General features: G+C 42.3%; 1 protein-coding gene across 5 annotated transcripts; it reads left to right on the forward strand.

Moving 5' to 3' along the window:
* The first annotated feature begins 7,577 nt into the window (after nucleotides 1–7,577).
* LOC134191938 (molybdopterin synthase catalytic subunit-like) lies at nucleotides 7,578–12,994 on the forward strand. Of its 5 annotated transcripts, none has more exons than XR_009971871.1 (9): nucleotides 7,578–7,641; nucleotides 7,692–7,813; nucleotides 11,058–11,312; nucleotides 11,373–11,396; nucleotides 11,466–11,592; nucleotides 12,298–12,421; nucleotides 12,490–12,568; nucleotides 12,640–12,746; nucleotides 12,809–12,994. XR_009971871.1 is itself a non-coding variant. In XM_062660586.1 (7 exons), the coding sequence occupies exons 3-7, from the start codon at nucleotides 11,192–11,194 to the stop codon at nucleotides 12,559–12,561; spliced, it is 468 nt and encodes a 155-aa protein (XP_062516570.1). In that variant the 5' UTR covers nucleotides 7,578–7,641; nucleotides 7,692–7,813; nucleotides 11,058–11,191; the 3' UTR covers nucleotides 12,562–12,799. The 5 variants fall into 5 exon arrangements, 1 of the variants encoding a protein (XP_062516570.1); XR_009971870.1 differs by having other exon boundaries at nucleotides 12,640–12,781; nucleotides 12,836–12,992; XR_009971869.1 differs by having other exon boundaries at nucleotides 12,490–12,746; nucleotides 12,809–12,990.
* Nucleotides 12,995–22,479: the final 9,485 nt, after the last annotated feature.

Here is a 22,479-nt window from a genome sequence, read left to right on the forward strand (position 1 = left end):
TAATTTCCTAATACATTAACCAAGTAGTTCGTGGGACCTAGTTTCTAAACTATGGTGCACCACCTAGCCTCTTCCCTCTACTACCGTCTTGTCTCGGGTTCCAGACACTTTAATAGTTAATCCTGGTTCGTCGTTACTTGCCTGAAATGAAGAATCTTCATATTGATCATAATCGTAATGGTCTTCCCAACTAACTCTGACATCTCTCACATATCCTGGCCAAATCTTCAAATCTGTATCAATATTGGGCCATCAGATGAAGCCCTGGCTAAGGCCTTCATCCTGACGACTCCAAGATGTTCATCTTGAATTTCTTCTCCCATCACCAGCCGCTCGTAATGCCTTTGGTATAAAATAACTCTACTCCTTCAGAGTAGCATCCATTATCGATTGGATCGTCTAGCGTAAGACTCTAAACACAGATCTCCTTGAAGATCTCTAGCAACGTTGGGTACAATATTCACAGGCCTTTCTCCGTATCAGATCTTTGTGTGTTTCTCTGGCAATTTCCGTAGCCGTCTCTGAAAACTGATCACAGTAGTCTACGTGGCAAATATCCTGATTTGGGTTAATCGCTTGCCTAGGTATTGGCAATCTAGACAACAAATCTGCTTCCTTGTTGTCTAATCCTGACTTGAACTTCAGCTTGTAGTTGCATGCACTGAGAAGCAGTTCCCATCGCTGTAGCCGGGATTCTTTCAAAGCTAGGACGTCTTTATTCTATCTCAAGACTTTCAAAAGTGGTCGACATTCTGTAACCAACGCAAATTCTCTGCCCACCAGATACCTGTCACGTGTGAAATTGCTTCACTCCGTACATTAATGTTAATGCATTTTTACAAGGTAGGCGTACTTCTCAACGTTGATAGTGTTCTGGATGCAAAGGGTATACGTCTCTCCTTGCCATCTGGCATTAGGTGATGCATCACAACTCAAACTCACTGGCCTTTGTAGGTCGTATACATATATTATGATGTGTCGCTGATAAAAAACGGTTCTCTTCGCGAGAAAACAACGATACTTGGCCTAAAATGACTCTTCAACAGAGCATACAACTCATTAAGTCATTTGTCTTGGGGTTTCTCTAGTCTCACCAATTTCTACAGGAGAGTGTATGTTAGCAGTACCGACATGACGCAAGTCAAGAAGACTTCTTTCTGATTGTCTGCATCCTCCAACTCATTCGCAGCGCAGTACAGGGAACAACGTTCCCGTAAGTCTTCTATGTTATCAACTATTGCGTTAACTTCTCCGGTCCCTGCTTATCATGTCATCTTTTGGCCATCCTACTCGTCAATTGTGCTGTGTTTGTACTTAGTATATGCAAGTTGTGAATCTACACCACTGAAGAATGTCGATATTGGAATAGACACAGAACTATCGCAGACGAAGACATTGACTCTTACAATGAAATGTCCCTACCAGTATCCTTAAAGCTGTCATCATAACTCCGCTTGTAACTAATTAGTGTACACACAATACTCTATAGTGATAACAATCGATACAAAGTAGAATCCGGTGCAATATACCAAGAAGCGTTAGGATAATCGTGTAGAATTTCTAGAAATAAGGTGAAAGCAGTTAGTTGCTTCATAAACAGCAACATCACTAAAACTTAGCAGAAAATATAGTTAATGAAGTGCTAAAAGGGAAAAACTCTGAGATTACAGTCAAAACTAAAACAGTTGTTGGAACGTAGAACAGAAAACTAAGTAGAAAGCACTGAAAAGAAAAAGCCTTTGTTCAAAAATTTTGATAGCAATGCCAACTAAGAACCAACGTCATCACAATATTGAAAACTTAAAACGGTCGAAACAAACTGGAAACAACATTCTTAAAGTGAAAAAGGCACGAGTCTTCCACATCACTTCTTTCCTTTGCGGGTATTTCTTTTGAGGCAGATTTTCCTAGCGTTTATACAACTTCTAAACGAATCTGTGATTACACCGTTGCTTCAGAGTTACGAGCGTTTCTCTCCCTCTCCCTCTCCCTCGCCCTCTTCCCTCGCCCTCTCCCCTCCCCCTCCCCCTCATCAGTAGCTTGTTAGTCTCTGTTGGCAGCAATATTAGTACTCTGTCTTCTGCAGAGAACGTTCGCCTCTTGGTGCTGCGATCATAGTATACCTTGTAATTCCGCTGGGCCTTTCCCAATTCCTCTCTTGTGATCTTCAGTGTTTCTTCAATTTTCTCCCTCAACTCAAATACATACTGGTAGCTGGTCTTTATTTCCTCTAGTGTGTTGTCCTTTGTCCACAATTGCCGGAGATTCTGCATCGGCCCGCGCACTGTCCAGCCAAACAGAAGCTCGAAAGGCGCGAACCCCGTTGACTCTTGCGGCACGTCCCTGTAGGCAAACAACAACGGGTTCACAAATCTGTCCCATTGTCTTGGTTGTTCGGCGCACAATCGTTTCAGCATTTTGTTGAGTGTCCCGTTGAGCTTCTGTACCAAGCCATTACAAGCAGGATGATATGGTGAGGTAGTCAATTGGTTTATGCTCAGTAAGTGTGCTACTTCTTTCATGCAGTTCGACGTAAACTGTGTCCTCAGATCACTTAGAACTTCTTCAGGTACTCCCAGCCGACTGCATATGTCAACAAGCGCTTCCGCTACGGCCTCCGTGCTGATAGACTTCCGAGGAAGCGCCTCCGGATACCGTGTGGCATAATCTACAAGAGTGAACAGATACCGGTGACCTCGATCGCTAGGTGGGCCGACAATGTCAACAGCTACCCTCTTGAATGGCTGATCAATCAATGGCATCCCTGCCCAGGGGTGCTCTAGCGATTGTCCCCTTTGACACTGTCTTCTGACATCTCACACGAGCGACAGAACCTTGACACATCACCTCTACCATACCCATTGGCGCGGACCGCCCCAACATTCGCGTGCTTCATGACCAAGCTTCTTGCACCGAAAGCATCTTCTTTTACCCCGAAGACTTGCAGTCGGCAGCGCGATGGCCTAAACGCTTGCATACCAGGCAACGAACATTGCTACCTGATGGAAGCTCATTCTTGGGTGTGTCAGGAGACGTGTCTTCAACGGGAAAAGACTGCCGTTCGTTCGAATCATACTGAGTGACGTGGAATCGTCTGTTGTGCGCTATCAGGAATCTTACTGCGCGAGGTGACATGTCGTCAAGGTTAGCTAACTCTTTGTCTCTCAAATGCGCGGCAAGATTCTTGGGACACGAATTCAAGAATAGCTCTTTTGCAAACAAATCCTTAACGGACTCGGCCATATTCGTCGTCTGGGACATGGTCATCCACTTACCCAGGTAACTGCGAAATCGATGAAAGAACTGCTCTGGACTTTCTCCAGGCTCAGGACGGCTGAGTCTAAATCGAAATTGGAACCCGTCTTCTGTCAAGTCATAGCGTCTGAATAAGGCTTCTCGAAGCTGTCTATAGCCAGTCGCCGCAGCATCCGACATTCGCGAATAATGTGCCGAGCGCTGGCGCCCATTGGTCTTTCTACCCAGCCGCTGGTCCTGGCGAATCGCTCGAACCGCTGCAGACAACTATCCAAATCGTCTTTACCGTCTTGGAATGGCGGCAGCTTTGGCAGCTTTGCTTTCGCGACGACCTCTGGTTTCACTTCGACATCTGCTATTGTTTCTTTCGCACCGCTCTTCCTCTCCAGCTCCAATTTTCGGAACTCCAGCTCCTCCTTGGCTCTTCTTTCTTCTGTCTCTAACTGCAATCTCCTCATCTCCCTCTCCCTCTCTTCTCATTCAATGCCTTGCTGTTCACGGACAAACTCATGCCACTTCTCACCTTCCAAGTTCATCTTCTCTCCTAATTCAACCAGTCGCTCCATCACGTCTCACTTACAATCAACCGTCTTGCTTCTGCACTTCAGCTAACATTCCCGCCAGAGCCCCCAGATGTTGCGCGCGAATCGAAAATTAATGCGCAGCGAGACAGTTTCCGATTGCACCTTAGTGAATCGCGCGGCGGCCTGACACTCGAGAGAGACAGTGAAAACACAATATACTCGTCACTACGTTAAAAAAACAGCTTAAAACTTCAGCGCACCTATCCGCCTCTACACATCTCACAAGACTGACCCAACGCTGTCTGATGACTACATTTATACACTACCGGTAAATCCCAATTCAGTCATTACGTATTGACTCAGTCATCGACAAACGCCGGAATAGCTCCTCCCCCTGACCATATCCGTAACACAACTCTTAATAGAACGTGAATCGTGACATACAGCTTGGTGGGTATCAGATGTCATTCTATAACTGGTCGTCGCCGCTGTGATTGAAATTGTTTGCTGGGATTATCTCTATTTACTAGGTTTTGATATTATACGACTCTTTAATTCATTCAAGTCTTTCTAAATATCTTTCAGCTGACTTTGCGGACTATCTGGAAGACAGTACTTGCTGATGATCCACGCTTTCTCAAAGTGGCCGGAAGTATACGAGTTGGGCACTCATGCCGCCATAGACCAAGCTATGAATGCGATGAAACGAACCTATCTATATACATATCCAAGTGGTATGCCATCGGTTAGTCAACTTCGATGAACATCCCATTGCCTACTCTTCTCGCTCATTGTGAGCAGCCGAGCAAAACTATTCCCAGATAGATAAGAAGGCTTTGGCCGTAGTTTGGGGGATTGAATAAGTAACACGGTTACGTGTACGGCTGCCCGACGAGCATGAAAAGCCTTTGACTCGTCTCTTTATCGAAAGAATTAGCTAGATATGGCCGTCCACAAACAAATGAATGAATCTACAAGTGCTAAACTGAGAACATTTAGAGCCCTCCTTCATCTAGCACGTCCTGAACATTGCCATCGTTCGCGAACAAATGAATCTAGAGACGGCGGCAGTACATAGCTTCGCATAGCCAGCCAGACTCGACCGTCGCGTCATACATGTACACACGTCGTTTTGACATCTAGAACACTGCTTTTTGCGATCGTAGTTGTCTATTCCGCGCATCATAGGAGTCATTTCAAGATCTACTTTTCTCTCCAAATACTTCTTTTGTTTGATAGACGAGTCAAAGACTTTCCGTGCTTGGTGGGCATTTAGTAGACGTCTGCAGTCAACACTAACACAATTCTAGACGGTTCTCGCCTATATTGCACTCGCATCAAGCAAATCGGGTGTTCGATATTGAAAAACAAGACCCGCTCCTCTTCTTGAGCTTCCTGAAGAGCAACGTGCAAATCGGCCGATCTGTTGTTATCACTGCGAGTAGAAGGGACATGTACCTATTATTTCAAGATGCAGACAGTGAACTGTGGTACCGTCGAAGGCAAAAACCGGCGGCTGTCCGATATTTGATGGACCATCCGATATAGGGTTCGGGGCAACTCCCTGAATATCTAACCCAGTTCGAGCGTGAGACGTCTCACCTCCAGTTTAGAATTTGAACCTCTTCTACCATTATTAAACTACTTGACGTATGATTATGAGACCCATAGCAAGTCGATTGCTACTTGAATGGACATCCGCGACGGCGAAGAGATAGCAACAGAAACGCCTCCTACACCGCACAGCAACTTGGTATGGTTACAGCGAAAGATCTAATAGGTATGCCTTATTTGTCGCTACCGCAATAGCTGCAGTAGAGAAACGTACCCAAACAACCAATAGTTACAACCATTCGTAAGTCGTAGTTGCCAGAATAAAACTCTGTTCACGAAGTTGCCCCACCCACAAGACTAACAGTGCCGACGAAAGTCCCGAATTATCTCAAGAACGATTAATATTTCAGAGAAGGTCGTCCACATGCTGATTGACAGAAGACTACTGCTCCATACGGTAGTAAGATCAAGCGACTACAACACTCATACGTAGCAATATACGGGCGTGTATCAAATTACTCATGGAGTTACCCCGTAAACAGCAATACGCCAAGTGATCAAGCTGAATCTAGCACGTCGTGTTACCGTGTGACTACTCTCTACATTCATGCCATAGCTATATACAAGAAATCTTCGTCTGGTTTCCGTACCAGAAATCTTTCTGGTGTCCGATATTGGGGAGTGTCCAATAATTGATATATGACTCTACGAAGTGCGCTTTTGTATAAATTCAGGCCTTCACGTGTGCGTTGATTGTTTTGGAGGCGATTTATTGACTTTTAGGGTACAGGCAAGACAATTTTTGTCTAGATGGTTTGCGCCACCGCTAGAAGGCAATTTGTTTCCTTCATCCTATTGCATTGATGTTTTTCTTTTCACTTTGCAAGACCAGCACCAAGCCGTTGCTTGTGAGGGTGTCTATCGGTTGCTGAAATACGAGTTTCGTCGACTCGGGTCAGCCCTTGTGATACAGCAGGCGGGACTTAGGCTTTTGAGCTTTGCCAGATGCATACCCATACTCATTGTTCTGTGTATTTCAGTCAGTAAACGTTGTGCAAGCACTCTGACAAGTTGTACAAGCAGATTTACTCTATTGTAGCTGTAGCTGAACGTTCTTACGTCGAAAAGAAAACGTCGAACACCTAAAGGGGTCCTCGCCGGGAAATCTTGCCATGACTTTATAGCTGTTATCGAATGTGAATGCTCACGTTGGGTTACTTGCATTGCCATGGCAAGATTTCACGACAAGAACCCCTTAGGTGTTCGACGTTCTCTTCCCGACGTAACTTTGGTAACAACGTTCAGCTACAGGTACAATAGAGTAAACGTGCTTGTACAACGTTGTACAACTTGCCAGAGTGCTTGTACAACGTTTACTGACTAAAATACACGGAAAAATGAGTATGGGTATGCACCATGGCAAAGTTCAAAAGCCTAAGTCCCGCCTACTACCATCAGCCCCGCCTGCTGTGTCACAAGGGCTGACACGAGTTGAGGAAACATGTATTTCATGCAAACGATAGACACCCTTACAAGCAAGGGTTCGGTGCTGCTCTTGCAAAGTGAAAAGAGAAACATCAATGCAATAGCATGAGGAAAACAAATTCCCTTCTAGCGGTGGAGCTAAATGCACAGGAGGTTCAAAAGTCCCCCCCCACCAGCAACGCGCAAACCATGTAGACAAACGTCGTCTTGCCTGTACCCTAAACGACCATAAATCGCCTCCAAAACAATCAACGTACACCTGAAGGCCTGAAGATTCATACAAAAGCGCCCGTACTTCGTAGTGAATGTACTTACTGCACACCGTGCATTTCAAGATCAGCCATTTCCGCCCGTGTCATCTTCCTCTCCTGTGCAAAAGAAATCACAAGACCAACGCAAACTGCTGTTAGCAATCGACTAGGATACACTGTATCATATGCTGATCGAAACAAAGTAGCTGGTCATCTCGTTTCCTGGGACAAAATTCACGAAGTGAGGCGCCATGGCGGTGACAGCATCAAAGCGCGTCCACTTCCGTCTCTCTCCTACGAAAACTCGTCCTCTGTTGCATCCTACCTATTGTTGAATTTATGCTCCAAACCTTCTTTTCACTACACGTTGCGACAATGGAGAAGAAAAAGCTCTGGTGGTCACACTACACAGATTAGCAGTTGACATATCAAGTACCCAAACACCGGACATTGTAAACACCACGAGATGCAGATAATCCGGGTCTTGTTTTGAAAAATAACGCGCTGGCTGTTTCCGAGCATATTGTCACGTGATAGCATCGCAGTACTGTACGTTGTGTATGGTTGTAAAGGTGAGCCCCTATTGCAAACACAGTAGCTCAGTTAATTACTGTTTTGACAGATTACTATCCTGTTCTTTGCTAAAGCCAGAGAACTGGTAGGATCAAACAGCTACGATCTGGACGTACGAAGCACGCTATCTGGAGCTGATCTACGTGACTGTCTTGTCTCTGCCTTTCCTAGGTCAGTAGTGATACGGTTTAGACCCGTGTGACGTTAATTAATTATCAATAAATTTACTTGTGGAAGAGTTGCAGCAGGCATTGATCAGCAAATTGCACTGGGAGAAACAAAGTCTTTACAAGATTCACGTAGAATGGGAAATCGCAAAGAAACACTAAAATAGCTAGTTAATGATTAATGAACACAGCGTTGAGGAAACGTGTGGTAAATGGTACAATTTCAGCCAATAGAAAGTCTAAGTATTTGCCACTAAACCCACGTATGGTGTGTTTTGCTTGTGTCAGACAAACACGTGTGAGTTTGGTAAGTACAGTGTAACCTACAAACCCATTGGAAACCCGTACAAAAACTCTTTGGATTTTTCAAACACATTTCACAAACCTAGTAGATAACCCATGGATAACGCAATAGACGATATTTGGGGGCGGAACTTATAGAACATGGACAATGTCGAGGGTAACATGAACCTTTCGCCGGATCACAGTGTACACAAAGTCCACGTTTCCGGGTCTGCTTCTGAACCGTAGATCATCTTGCCGTTGACTAGGCTTTGTAAGTAAGTTCAATACTTACCATTTCATGTGTCTTGTGAGAGACTCTGCCTGCATAGAGACGTGTAGGAAGCCATTTCTTGAGTACGGCTTCTGAAGGGTAACAGACTGCTGTTCAATCTGAAGTCGCCTGATGCAGTCTTTGAACAGATATACATAACGTGGAAAGACAGACTACTTATTGCTTAGCGATGGAAGTTTGGTCAGGTGAAGAGTTTGCGGTAGGGGAACCCATTCGGGGTAACTGAACATGATGCACCGTGTAGCTGAATGCGACTACTTGTTTCTCCCATCTAGCGTTCTTGAACTGTGGAGCTGTGTATCTTGTCAAACTAGAATCAGAAAAAATTCATCTAGCCTATCCAACCCTTCATGGAAGTCAGTGCATGAGCTCATGAGCTTACATCACTTGATGTACCGTGGCCTGATTTTTTGTTCGCTATACAGACAGAGTAGAGTAATAGTCTTGGCTGCTGGTTCAATCCAACTCCACACCAATCAAGCACATTTCTCGACACAAAACATGTGTAAAACTTGATTTTATCATTTGGCAGTGTGTTGAGCAAGAATGCCTTCCTTGCAACTCAGACTTTGCAGATGCAACGTCTTTCTCGAGCTAGAACTCTAATCTTGTTTTGAAGTTCCACTATTTCGTTTGCTTGCTGTTCAATTATCCGATGTAAACCATCAGCTTCTGTCTCAGTGACATTTTCGACAATAAATTTTACCATCTTCACTTTTGAGATCACTACTATACACATGTCTTGATCAACTGCAGATGAGGTAGAACAGCCTCTGCTTTCTGATTTAGGCATTGCAGCTATGGAATAGTGCGTATGTGTTGTGTTACTTTAGACATAACTGTTGCTGGGACTTGTAGACTGCAGGGCTAATTGTAAACAGACTGTAGCTATACAGTACGTGTACTGAATCTATCGAGTGCAAGTTATCACAGTAACAACTTTGACTTGGCCAATCACATATACACAGAAGCAAGCTAGACTGCCCATGGCAGAAACAATGCAGAACGCCCTACATGTCTGGTTACCCCAAATGTGTTCCCAGGTGGCATGATTTCACTCACCAAAACTATTCCATCGCTAGGCAATGAGTAGTCTGTCTTTCCATTCCACGTATGTCTGTTCAGAGTGTGAATCAGGCGACTTCAGCTTGAACAGCAGTCTCTTACCCTCGAGAAGCGTACTCAAGAAATGGCTTTCCACGCATCTCTATGCAGGCAAAGTTTCTCACAAGATGCACGAAATAGTAAGTAGTGAACTTACTTGCAAAGCCTAGTCAACGGCAAGATGATCTACGGTTCCGAAGCAGACCCGGAAATGTGGACTTTTTGTACAGCGAGATCAGCGAAAGGTGCGTGTTACCCTCGAGATTGCACATGCTCTAGAAGCTCTGCCCCCAAATATCGTCTATGATGCAACAATTACAATCAGTTCAATGTCCACTTAATTAACCCACAACTTGCATTGACTTTCATGGGAGTTTAGGTGGTTTGTAATCATCTCTAATTATATTTTCAATTAGCTTAACCATGTATGATACATCAGATTTGTCATAATCCCAAAAATGAGAGCCAAATGCCAGTACCGGAGAAAGTTTCATGTCCATAATTTTTGACCATACTTTGTCAGATCTACACACACCACCAATTTGTCCCAGAACCGCATTCATCGCTCCAAAGAATTTTCTGATTCTGACCTCCACCATATGTCGAGGTTGTAGAAATGAATATGTCCCAGCAAGTGGGAAAAATTATTTTGAGCACTGTAACTTCAAGTTTCACTTTGATCTTTGGTATTGCTGATGTTTGCGTGGGTTGTGGTACTCTTATGATACTGTACTTAGCAAGCTGCCTTTGTTGTTAGTCATGGCCTCCCAGACCTGTGTAGCGGCATCCACAGGTCTGATGGTAACCCCTCTTCTCAATATGTTGCGGTTTGTCCTAGAACCAGCATTAGTGTTCAGTTTCATAAATGCATACCTTCCCAATTACGGTGTAATCAACGAAGACATCTCATGGCGTGGTTGTGATCTGCTGTATATCGGGGAATACTGTACACAAACGATAACTTGTAGTGCGCTCTTCACACAACATCATGCTCCTATAGGTTGTGGTTTGTATTTTGCGCATGTCTATGACGATAACGACACCTAGTCGCAGAACTGTTTGTTTTAATTAATTTACGAACCAATGCTTTAACATCTACACCAGCCAGCTGCATGCTCTATGACTTCATGATCACGTCTACTAGACAATATACACATGCCGATCACATCCACGACGTCGACTCCATTAGTAAAAGTGTTTCATAGTGGCCAGTAGACGTTATCTACTAACACACAAATGATAAAACCATAGCTACAGTGAACACAAAAGTACTTCGTGCATTGAGATGCAACACGACATTCTAGCGTGGCATGTCTTCATTGTATTATAGCCATAATTGAAAAGGTATGCGTTTACGAAGGTAGGTGAACACTGGCTGGTCCTAGGACCCACTGCAATATAGTGAAAAGAGGCAGTACCATCCTAGACCCGTGGAGGTTGTCGTTCCTTGGGTCAGTGAGGCTGAGGCTACACTGTTGTAATGCTGTCTAGAACATTCTACAGTTGTGCAGCAGATACTTTGAGCTTTGTAATGATTGTCCAAGTTATTGGTTTCTTTGTTTGGCAGTTTGCAGGCAATTAGTAAGACTTGCATATTTTCTTTGAATGAAGAGTACGTTGATGATTCATCTCTACTAACACTTGAAGACCGGGATATAGTTGCTGTAATTCCTCCAATAAGTGGTGGGTAGACACTGCGCAATGGCACTAGACAAAAGAGAAGAAGACACATGGGTGCTATTGACAGATGAACAACTGAGCATTAATGATGCCACATCATTTGTAGTTTGCTCATCTACTGGTGCAGTGTCTGTATTTGTTGGTATAACCGAATGTTGCAGTCAACAGTTAGTTATCGCTCTCAGGTGTATTTTGTGTTTAGGGACCACAAGAGACCTTTTTGAAGGTTAAGTGCAAATTTATATTGATTCTGTGTGTTTGTTTGTATGTTTGCATTGTGAACATCATTCTGAAGGGAAAAAAGTTGTCAAGTTGCAGTATGAAGCATATACACCTATGGCAGTGAAGAAAATTAAGAAAGTATGTCAAGACATTCGAGTAAAGTGGCCTGTTCATAGGATAGCAGTGCTTCATCGGTTGGGGTATGTATGTAAATACATAATATATGATGTTTATTACACAAATACTGTAAAAGTTTTGAATTTGACAATCAACAACTGTAGTAAAATGCATTAGTAATGTAGTATGGTTGGATTGTTACATTACTACAACAGAATGTATCCTCTATATAGAGGATGTTTATTGACTTTGATTTTATATGTAGCGAGAGGGGCAATGTCCTTGATTAATAATTTGAAACAAGTGAAAGTTGTGTCACTCAGGTGGCTGTGACGTAGACACATGTGATGTATGTAATTGTGATTGGTCAATAGACCGTATTGTTTTTGACTGAAATAGAATAGGATAAGAGGTGGTATTATTGTGTTTGACTGGGTTAGATTTGACTGGGGTGCGGTAGCGGGTAGAAGTTAACGTTGTTAGATTTTAAGAATCAGGATATATATATGGTACAGTCAGCCATTGGTACAGTTAACGTGTTCTTGTAAGGTGCTATGTTTGCCTTTGGAAAGTCTGCGACAGTGGCACGTGAATGAATTTTCTGTTGCCACGGTTTTTTGGCTTTGTTGAAACTGGTTTGTATCATCAGCATTGTCAATGGTTAACTTAGAGGTTAACTTAAAGAATTCTCTTGTTAATTTTGACTAAATTGTTCAACAGCAAATCACCATTTTGCAATACTGCTATTTTATTATTTGACCTCATGCATTGTGTGATATTCTTTTCAGAGTTGTTTCTGTGAGTGAAGCAAGTGTCATTATTGCAATATCATCAATTCATCGTCAAGAAGCCATTGAAGCTGTTCATTATTGCATTGATATGTTGAAGGCACAAGTACCAATATGGAAAAAGGTATAGCAGATGATGTGATCACATTAGTACTACACTGTACTATTTTTCATCTGAATGCATAATGAAAGGAATTATATGAAGATGGTAACGAAACGTGGAAAGAAAACAAGGAATGTTGGTGGGCTGTATCTTCAACATAACTCGTTTGTAAGTAGTCTTGTACTGTGATTGTTACTAAGATTGTTGATTGTTACTAAGTAACAATCTGATGATTGCAGCATTTTCAGAATTCCTAGCTGTACGACTTGTTAGCCTCAAGATAGCAATCTTAGTGCTACTTGTAGCTGTCTTCTTTGGAGTATTGCAGAGATTACAAAATTTGTTTGTATGAGCAGATGTGGTACACTGGCTTATTAAGAGGTAACAATTGTTACATGTTTGTGGTAGGGTTTCAACACAGTTGCATTTACATAGTGTAATTTGTAATGCCTGTCCTGACTATGAGGAGACAGCTCAAATACAGACAATTTCAATGCCAACTCTTATTCAACGTATGTTTTTCAGGCTGTTATAGTTCTTTTAGTTCACTTTAACATGAAGTGTTGGTGAACTGTTGATGGTACTGTTGTATAATCTGCACTAGCTGTTGCTATCTTATGCATGTGAGGATGTTATTGAATTCCTTTGTATTACAGTCGAGTGTCACTTATGCGACCCCCTTGGGACCGGACCCTGTTGATAACTGAAGCTGTTACGAACTCAACTATTGTTCATGTTACACAACTATTGTTCATGTTACACGGCATTTTTTCCACATTAGGTATACTGAATGTAGATGTAGAATGAATGTAGATGTAGATGAATGTAGAATACAACGAGAAGAAACGCTTGAACTCACTCTCAAACTTGTTTCAAGAAACAACTGACATGCAAGTGAATGTCCATGTACGCAGCTGACCAGCCACGTGATCACCCACGTGACAAGCTTGACCTGTGGGATAACCGACGTGTGGATAAGTGAACGTCGGATAAGTTACATGTGACTGTATGTCTTATGCTAATTATCTGATGGCCATGGAGCTATATATAATAATACAAAAACACTATAAGTGTATTTTAGTAGGTATGGCTACACAAATCTGCAAACAGCAAACAAATAAGTGTGGATGGTACAGTACTGTACCAAATTGATGGTGCCATGACTAACTCACACTGTGCTGCAATTTTCTGCAATTGTGAGTTAGTCATGGCACCCTCAATTTGGTACAGTATTGAATCATCCACACTTGTTTGTTCGCTTTTGCTGATTTGTGGAGCCATTCGTACTAAAATGCATTTATAATGTTTTTGTATTTTGTTCAGTCACTTTGCATAATTGCATACAGCTTACAGGGTGCCTCAGAATGAACCCAAACTACAAAGAATGGGCATTTTCATCATTAGCTTAGGGAAACAAGTGAGGTAGACATTGCTCCTAACACTTCCCAATAATGTGTATGGTGTGTGCACTTGATACTCACAGGAGCACTCTGCTATGCCACTAGATGGTAATTACACCAGCCGTCAGATCTTACCATGCAAAAGTCCAACTTACATCTTTGAGAGCATATGAAGTGCACTTTCGTCAGTTGCATTCAGTTTTAAGTTTATCGTCCTGGACAATTTGTAGCCGCTGAGCCCATTTTCCTAGATAAGCCTACCGCGCGGCAGCTGAGAGATTAGTCGTGCTTCCTTCGTTGTCTTGTTTGCCGTATTCGTAGACAAGTTTGTCAACTCCTTGCATGTCTCATCATAAATATTTGGGGGATATCTGAGAACAACAGAAGAGACTAGGAGTGTCAGCAGACGCGCCTGCTAGTGCTAAATATTAGAGCACTCACAGTGCTGCTTCCAAAATGGTGGAGGACTCACCGCATCTCTCACACAAATTGTGATAGTCTATTTTCAAACCAATATCAAAACTAAGAAAAAAGGCTTCTGCCCAGGATTGTTTGCAGCAAAGAAACGTAACCAGTTCAGTCAAGTCGGAGAGAGCATGCGGAATGAGAAACCCCGTCAGAAGATAATTAGTTAGTCAGACGAAATTGCGGTATATTGCAAATACATTTAAAAATACACCAAACGGTTTAGCGGTTGAATCTTGGCACACATAGAGAAGAAAAGCAGGAGACTTAGTAATGCTATTCGTTGTTTGCAGTAGTGCTTCTGAGCCAAGATAGAAAAAGGGCGTAAACCGGCTTATGTATTGACACCCTTAGCCATTCCTAGACAGTGACTATGCGTCACTATCAATACACACACAGGTCAGTATCTGATGGTAACAAACGAGGTCTGTAGATATCTGGCCCTTCCTATCCTATACAATGTACACAGATAGGTTCTCAACTTCTTGAGGTCTGGCAATTTTTCCACTGGCTTTAATATAGCTATCATGTGGTCAAGCACAGTGAACTAAGACAGAGAGAGAAAATTTCTTTAGCTAAAGGCAAACCACTTTGTTCCTTTTTTATGCCTGGGCATTCCGTGACAGCAGTTTGTGTCATCTCAGTGTAAGCAACTTGCATAAAGCTTTTGTTGGGGTGGGTTCATATTGGAATGGGTGGGGTCAAGAAGTTAAGCTGGGCGTGGTTATAACAATTTTCGTGCATGACTTACAAAAATCTTGGGGACACCCTTGTATATGATGTCATATGGCGTCGTACCGTATTTAGACACAAGTATAAAAACATTTTGAGAAAATGATGAGTATGCAGGGATGGGTATATACTTACTTATTCATGCTCATTTCCTACATCACAATCGAGTACTGTTGAGTGTCACACATTGACTGCTGGGTTTTACATTGAAACTGCCGCAAGCAATTAATTTAGGTAATAAGATTGTGATGAGCATGAATAGTACATACCCATCCCTACATACCCATCATTTTCTCAAAATGTTTTTATACTTGTTTCATTCATTTTTAGCAGCCGGTGGATGTATGTAGCAATATTGATTGCATCAATAAACGACTGTCTTTACACTCGATTAGTAGCTGGTGGATGTACGGAACATTAATTGCATCAATGACAACTCCCACGCTTCTTTACACTCGAAGCATACACGCTCATGGAGACAGCACTCCGTTGAACATAGTTGTACATTTCAACGTTCAACTACACGCAACTGAGTACACTGTGGAAGTGGCAGCTAGAGTTCCAAACCATAGTTTCCACCAGCTAATAATAGGTATAATTACTACACACGTGACCGGAACAACATGGCGTTGTGGAAGCTCTCACATAGAATTGCGTAGCAGCAGTTGACTGAGACTGGGTGGACTTTGCACAGTTCTAGCTGTTGGGTTGGGGCAATTTCTCAGACAAGAATGAATTGTTTGGTATGACTCTTGTCGTTGTAGCTGCTTCAAGTGAGGTGCTAGCCTGGCTGACAAAAGTGACTGTGAAAGAATAAATCGCATTTTTTACTTGCCAATAGACGGCTTCTGAGACGCTTAGTGTCAGCGTGACTAGTCTGGCTACCATTCGGACCATTTACAGTTGAGCGTTATGTGGCTCTGAGATTTTTTTGCTGAGTTCTAAGAAATCTGAATAGCACGTGTTTGGATACTTTTCAAGGGCAGCCATTTTAGAATATTTGCATTTCTAATGTGTTCGTTTGCGAGAGATGTTTACTGTAAATAGATCAAGATATACTTTGGACATTTCGACCCATAGGACGTTATCAACCAAAGCGGCTACAACTACTGTAAATGGATTTAAAAATTTAAGTGTCTATGATGTCATAATGAGGTAGACCAATGTTTAGCTATTGTTAACTAGTACACATCGCCCGTCCTTCGTACGGGCAAGATACTGTAGTGTAAAGATAGGTCTGTGGACACGTCACGTGCAATCTTTGTTGCGAAGTCCCGGATATGCTGAATGAATTCGAATCTTGCTCTTCGCGCTTGTTTCGGTAGAAATCGACACACTCCCCGTGTAGCGCTTGCTGCAGAAAACGTGTAGGTTGGATTCGGTGCAAATGTGATCAGAATTTGGAGAGAAACGCAAGCGATAGAAGAGTAAGTTTCGTCGGCAAGAGATATTCGATTGCTCGAAGCTTTGCGAAGGACAGCGATGCATAGGGTCTATACGGGACTGGTGCGGGCGTGTGTTCGAATGAACTGCAATGTGTAGCGTTTGCGTCGTCGAGAAATTTTACGCGTGGGTCGATCCCTCGAGAGGGGACCCGGTGCATTATTTTTTTATTTTTTACGCAAACCTTCCTCTGTGCGTGCCGAGTGTGCGTGCCGATTTCGGTTGCGAACGGACAAAAGACGTGGCCGCCAAACGCGAACATACATACACACACACACACACACACACAGACAATTTGAGCTTTATATATTAGATTCATCATCCTGATTTGGCTTTCCTTTTCTCTGAATCCAAAAGCCTTCTTTGACTCGTCTAGTGAAACACCTGCTTTCTGTTGTTAATGCTTTGCTTCCAGTCCATATCGTGATTGTTTTCCCAACAGTGAGCAGCCACTGCATTGGTGTTAATATCACCCGGATGGATAGCCAGTTTGTGTTCACATTGTCTCTGTTGTAAACATTTTTTCGTTTCTCCCATATAGGATTGGATCTCCACAGTCTTTGCACAGAATGTGATAGACCACATTGGTTCTGTTTAAAGTTGGATGGCATAGCAATGATCTTAATGTTGTTGTTTTGTTAACCAAGTGGATCTTAAGTCTATGACAGAGGTGTTTGAATCGTCCAGTTAGCCGCGGTACATAGGCTTACACATTTCATTAAACACGTTTACATCTACCCTATGTACCACAGCTAAATGGACAATTCAAACGCCTCTGTCATAGACTTAACATCCGAGTGGTTAACAAAACAACAACAACGTTAAGATCATTGCTATGCCATCTAAAGTATTCAGTACCAACTTTAAACGGGGCCAGTGTGCTCTATCAGATTTCGTGCAAAGACTGTGGAGAGTCCTAGGTGGGAGAAACCAAAAAATGTTAACAACAGAGACAATAGAACACAAATTGGCTATCTGTCGGGGTGACATTAACACCAATGCAGTGACTCCTCACTGTTGGGAAAACAATCACGATATGGACTGGAAGCAAAGCATTAACAACAGAAAGCAGGTGTTTCACTAGACGAGTCAAAGAAGGCTTTTGGATTCAGAGAAAAGGAAAGCCAAATCAGGATGATGGATTAAGAATAGTTAAAGATCATTGGTCTATCTTATTATGATGTCATAGACACTTAAAATTTTTACAGTAGTAGAGGTTTTTGGTTGATGACGACCTACAGGTCGAAACGTCTCAAGTATATCTTGATCTATTTATGGTAAACATCTTCTGCAAACCAACACATGTCTAAATACTGTACGACGCCATATGACATCATATACAGGGGTTTCCCCGAGATTTTTGTAAGTTATGCCGTAAAGTGTTATAACGCGCCCACCCCAAATTTTTGACTCCACCTATTTCAATTTTATGGACCCACCCCACAAAGCTTTCATGCAAGTTTGCTTACACTGAGATGACATAAACTGCTGTCACGGAATGCTCAGGCACAAAAAAAGGAGCAAAGTGGTTTGTCTTTAAAGAAAGTTTCTCTCTCTGTCTTAGTTTGCTGTGCTTGACCACATGATAGCTATATTAAAGCCCGTGGTAAATTTCCGGACCTCAGGAAGTTGAGAATCTACCTATATATAGGATAGGAAAGGCCAGATATACAGACTTTGTTTGACACCATCAGATACTGACCTAAATAGTGGGCGGTGCCCGACAACCACTGTTGATCTTTGAGTACTTGTATTATAATTGAGTTCATACCACGTGGCAGTCTTTGCCCTAATTGGTCTTATCTTCAAACCAAGCATTCCAGGAATTACTTGTTAGCCTCAAACAATTTCCCACTTTTCAAAATACAAATACAAGTCCATTGTCTTCATAGCTGATCACTGCCTACTCATGCATCACAAAGCATGGCGGGCCTGTACCAAGTGGAAGCCAAGGCATTGCCGAGTTCCGTGCCTTTTGTATGCTTTTGTATTTTGCCCTATGCAAGGACACGCCCAAAGGGTGTGTCTATTGGCTAAAAATATTTTGATTGGCTAACGTACAAAGAAGGATGGATAGTACAACTTCAAAGTCACAGGGTCCAGAAGTAAGACAGGTGTGAATTTTGTGCAACCTGCGATATTTGGTGAACGTCATCATGTAGACGGCTGAAAGTAGGCTCATTCAAAAGAGAATTTATTAGCGATTCTTTTGATCTATAATTTGTAAATAGAAAGTAAGGCTCCATCTCGGGGAAACAGCAAACGTGCACCAGGGTACTGAAGGGAGGCGGAAGGAATCAGAGTAAAGTAAGCACGTGACTGTACATGACGAAACGTACTAAAAAATGAAGAAAGTTGAAGGGTTAAAAGAAGCTCTACATCCTGTAATCTTGAGCACTTGAAGGCTAGATGGTGTCCAAAGACCCATGGTCTCAACTATGAGCAGATGAAAATGCTGTCTGTGCTGGACACATTGACGTGATGTCGTTCGTCCTTTTCCATCTCTCCTGCTTCAGATGCTGCACCTGGTTAACTTGCTGCTTGAGTGAGAATAGACGGTTGTAAAGAATTTCGTACCGATAAGTATACAGGTAAACCACACTCGAAATCAGGATTGTACTCATCTGCTGGTCTTGTTTGGTTGCTACTGCTACATCTAGTCTCCCAACGACAATGCGAATCATCTGTTAGCAGTGCGTTGTACACCACTTTGCATAAAGCATCATGACGCTTTGTTGTCAACTCTGTCCTTGATTATATCCCATTAGATGGTCACCAAACTTAAATATGTATAGTCTTACCACAAGGGCAGCGTTTGGAGTTTGGGGTTTGGAAAAATGGGATACCCAACCATATTCATATTGCAACAACAAACTGTCGTTTTAGCATGGAAAGGCCGAGGTTCGGGTTCAGTACTGGCCATAGCCATGCTCCAGTGTGTTGACCAGAAATAGTATTCAGTCGAGCTCGGTTTCTTATGCTCGCAGAGTCTTTGAGTGAAGACCATAAAGAGTCCAACAGAAGTTGTGAGTGATTCTGACTGGTGAAATCAATTTTGTGGTTGCTATTTGGTAAATGACGCTGTAAGAGATTTTGAGCTGTTGGCTCCCCTGGTACACAGTCTCCTGATCGGCGTTGGAATATGACATGTCCCAGTGGCTCGTGGATAACAGGTAAGATGCCAAGTGACGAGAAGAGTTACAACTGGCAAGATAGGCTACGGTGTGACTTTGAGAAGCTTCCCTCAACCCAAGCCTTCAGGCGAATAGGTAGTGTAGTTTGTTGCCATGACATTTCTCATAAAGAACAATCTGCTATTGATTTCAGAGTCTTCCGTAGATTGATGTCAAAAGGTTGAAGCTGGCCAAAGATTCTGTCTGGTGGGACAGTCCTGAGAATGTGGTTTAGTTTGCGCAAAGACAAACATGATCTCAGTAAAAGTAATTCTACTTGAGGATCTTCTACATCTTGCAGGCATTGTTGACTTTGCCAGATTTTTCAATACGAGTTGAATGGCTAGTATTGAAGAGGAGACCCTAGAAAGTCAGCACCACCCTTTGTGTCGACAACTCGTTCCATTTCTGATGGAAATTCCGGAAAGGACTGGTTTCCAGAAGGCCAGAATATCTCGCACTTGGACATATTCAAATGAAGACCATATCTAGGCCTTTTAGATTTCATCTGCCCTAAGAGTGAAGCTATCTTACAACGATGTCCAACAAAATTTCCGTTATCTAAGTACCATAACTTTAAGTTAATGTCATTTATTGGCCCAATATCATCAACTAACTCTAGAATAACCAAAGAAAAAAGCAAAAGACCAAGAGGGTCACCTTGCAGAAAGGCCAATAAAAGAAGTTATATATATATATATATATATATACATACATACATACATACAGACTTGGACAAAATTATAGGGACACCTGGCATTTTTTGTGTGTAGTCTAACTTTGGCACTGAATTTTCTCTAGCAAACCAAATGTTTTTCAATTTTTGTTCTATGCATTGTGCCGTTGTTAGTATGTAGCTGAAAGGATAGCTGTCTCGACGTCTTTTGCCTGTTCTCAATGGCAAGCCGCTTCAATATCCTGTCCTGACGTGTGTTTGTTTTCCTTTTTCTACCAGGACGTGTTGCATAGTCACTGCTACCGTTTGACAGCCTCTGCAGGCATTGATGAACTGCTGTCTTTGGTCTTCCTACTTGCATTGCAATCTGGCATGTGGTATGGCCTCAGAATGCCATGCTTCGATCTTCCTCTGGTAATGGGACTGAGCTGTTTTCCTCTTGGCATTACAGCAACTCACAGCGAACGAGCAAACCGAAACAAACTTGTGAAATGAATTCGGTTGAAAAGAGACTAGCAGATGACATGCAATTTTGCGGGCTTTTATGTTTTTGGCAGCTGAAACATGTTGCGCTTAGTTGACATACAATGCTAGCAAGATAACTATATAAAATTCTGTAACTACGAGAGCCTAGATTTTAAAAACAAACAACAAACATGGAACACTTAAAAGACAACAATGCAGACTACCCGGAGCCAACTTAGTGGCTGAAAAACTGGGTAGAGCAATCTACAGTACAGTCAATGTCATTTGTCAGAGCTGAGATTTTTCTCATGATGACCTTTGCGTTGCACTTCTGAAGTTGAGTTGAGAATCTCTTTCTCCAGATGTCCAGAAACTCAGCAGCGTTAGGTCGACCAAGTTCATCATGTGACTTCTTGGCTAGCCTTTCCAGAAAGTTTTTTTCCCATCTCACCCCATCGTCCAAAATGTTCTATAACTAAGGGAATGAAACTGACTGTTGATCCACCTGGTAGATTTTCCTTTTCATATTTGCCTTCTTTCTATCTTTTCTTCTTTCTGCAGCAGCAACATCTGACTCAGATGACTGCAAAAATATCAGAGCTCCAAGGGTGTGCCAGAGCTATATTCAGGTCAACGATGCAACCCTTGTTGGGGTCAAATGCCACAATGTCTGGTCTATCATTTGAATTTAACTGCCTGTCTATCTGTCTGTCTGTCAAATACATATATTCTTCAAATCCAAAGAAATTTCCATCAAGAGCCTAAAAGTCTGTCTGTCTGTCTATCTGTCTGTCTGTCTGTCTGTCTATGTAATACAAATATTTTCAACATTGAAATCTACATTCAACACAACTAAGCAACTCTACTGTCCCAATTGCACAAAATCTCTACCAAACTAAAACTGTACAGAAACTTGCTTTATATAGAGCTGTACAGTAAAGCACATTAATAATTGTGTATATTGTTCATTCTCTTGACTTTCCTTGTATGTTGCAGTAAGCGGGATGTCTTCCTGGAAATCACTCTAGCGTTACATTGTGGAAACTGAACTGATAAACGTTGTCTCCGATATGTTGTAAAATTGGATGGATTCTGATGACCGTCCTCATCATAGGACATGAGAGAAAGAGTCTTCAAAAACTGTTGAGCCTCATCACCCCATCTGCCGTCTTTGTCTGTCTGTCAATACATATATTTCTTATACAAGACATTATTACAGTCTACGCTAAAATAAGCAAGTTCTAAGAGAACTAGGACCCAAGAGGTCCTTAAGTACATCTGTCTGCCCGTGTCTGTCTGTCTGTGTTTGTCTGTCTGTGTCTGTGTCTGTCTGTCTGTCTGTATCTGTCTGTCTGTCTGCGTCTGTCTGTCTACGTGTGTCTGTCTGTCTGTGTGTGTCTGTCTTAATAACATATATATTTTTATAAATTGAACTAATACATGGAAATAAGGTAACGGAAAAATCTAGTGACCCGGGAGGGTCATACACTACAAACTAATGTCTTGCAAATGATGCTGGCCTTCTATTTTACGTCTAATTACGCTAGAATTGCAATGCTGTAGTGTAATATAGAGAAATAGCGTCTCCAATATGTCTTGATTTGGCTACTGTTTTTCCATTTTCGTCTGTGGAAAGTTGAGATACTTAGATGATGAAGATATTGCTCCGCCTTCTGTCCACCAACGCCCAAAGTGTTCCATAACTAATGGAAGACACCCACACAT

This window comes from Corticium candelabrum, chromosome 16 (assembly GCF_963422355.1).
Source record: "Corticium candelabrum chromosome 16, ooCorCand1.1, whole genome shotgun sequence".
In the NCBI taxonomy this organism is placed as follows: domain Eukaryota; kingdom Metazoa; phylum Porifera; class Homoscleromorpha; order Homosclerophorida; family Plakinidae; genus Corticium; species Corticium candelabrum.

Bases quoted from the DNA above. Each gene is read 5' to 3' on its own strand.
- LOC134191938 (XM_062660586.1), top strand. From the start codon at position 11,192: ATGGCACTAGACAAAAGAGAAGAAGACACATGGGTGCTATTGACAGAT. The intron at 11,593-12,297 runs GTATGTATGTAA...TATTCTTTTCAG, and splicing joins GCAGTGCTTCATCGGTTGGG to AGTTGTTTCTGTGAGTGAAG. The intron at 12,422-12,489 runs GTATAGCAGATG...GCATAATGAAAG, and splicing joins AAGTACCAATATGGAAAAAG to GAATTATATGAAGATGGTAA.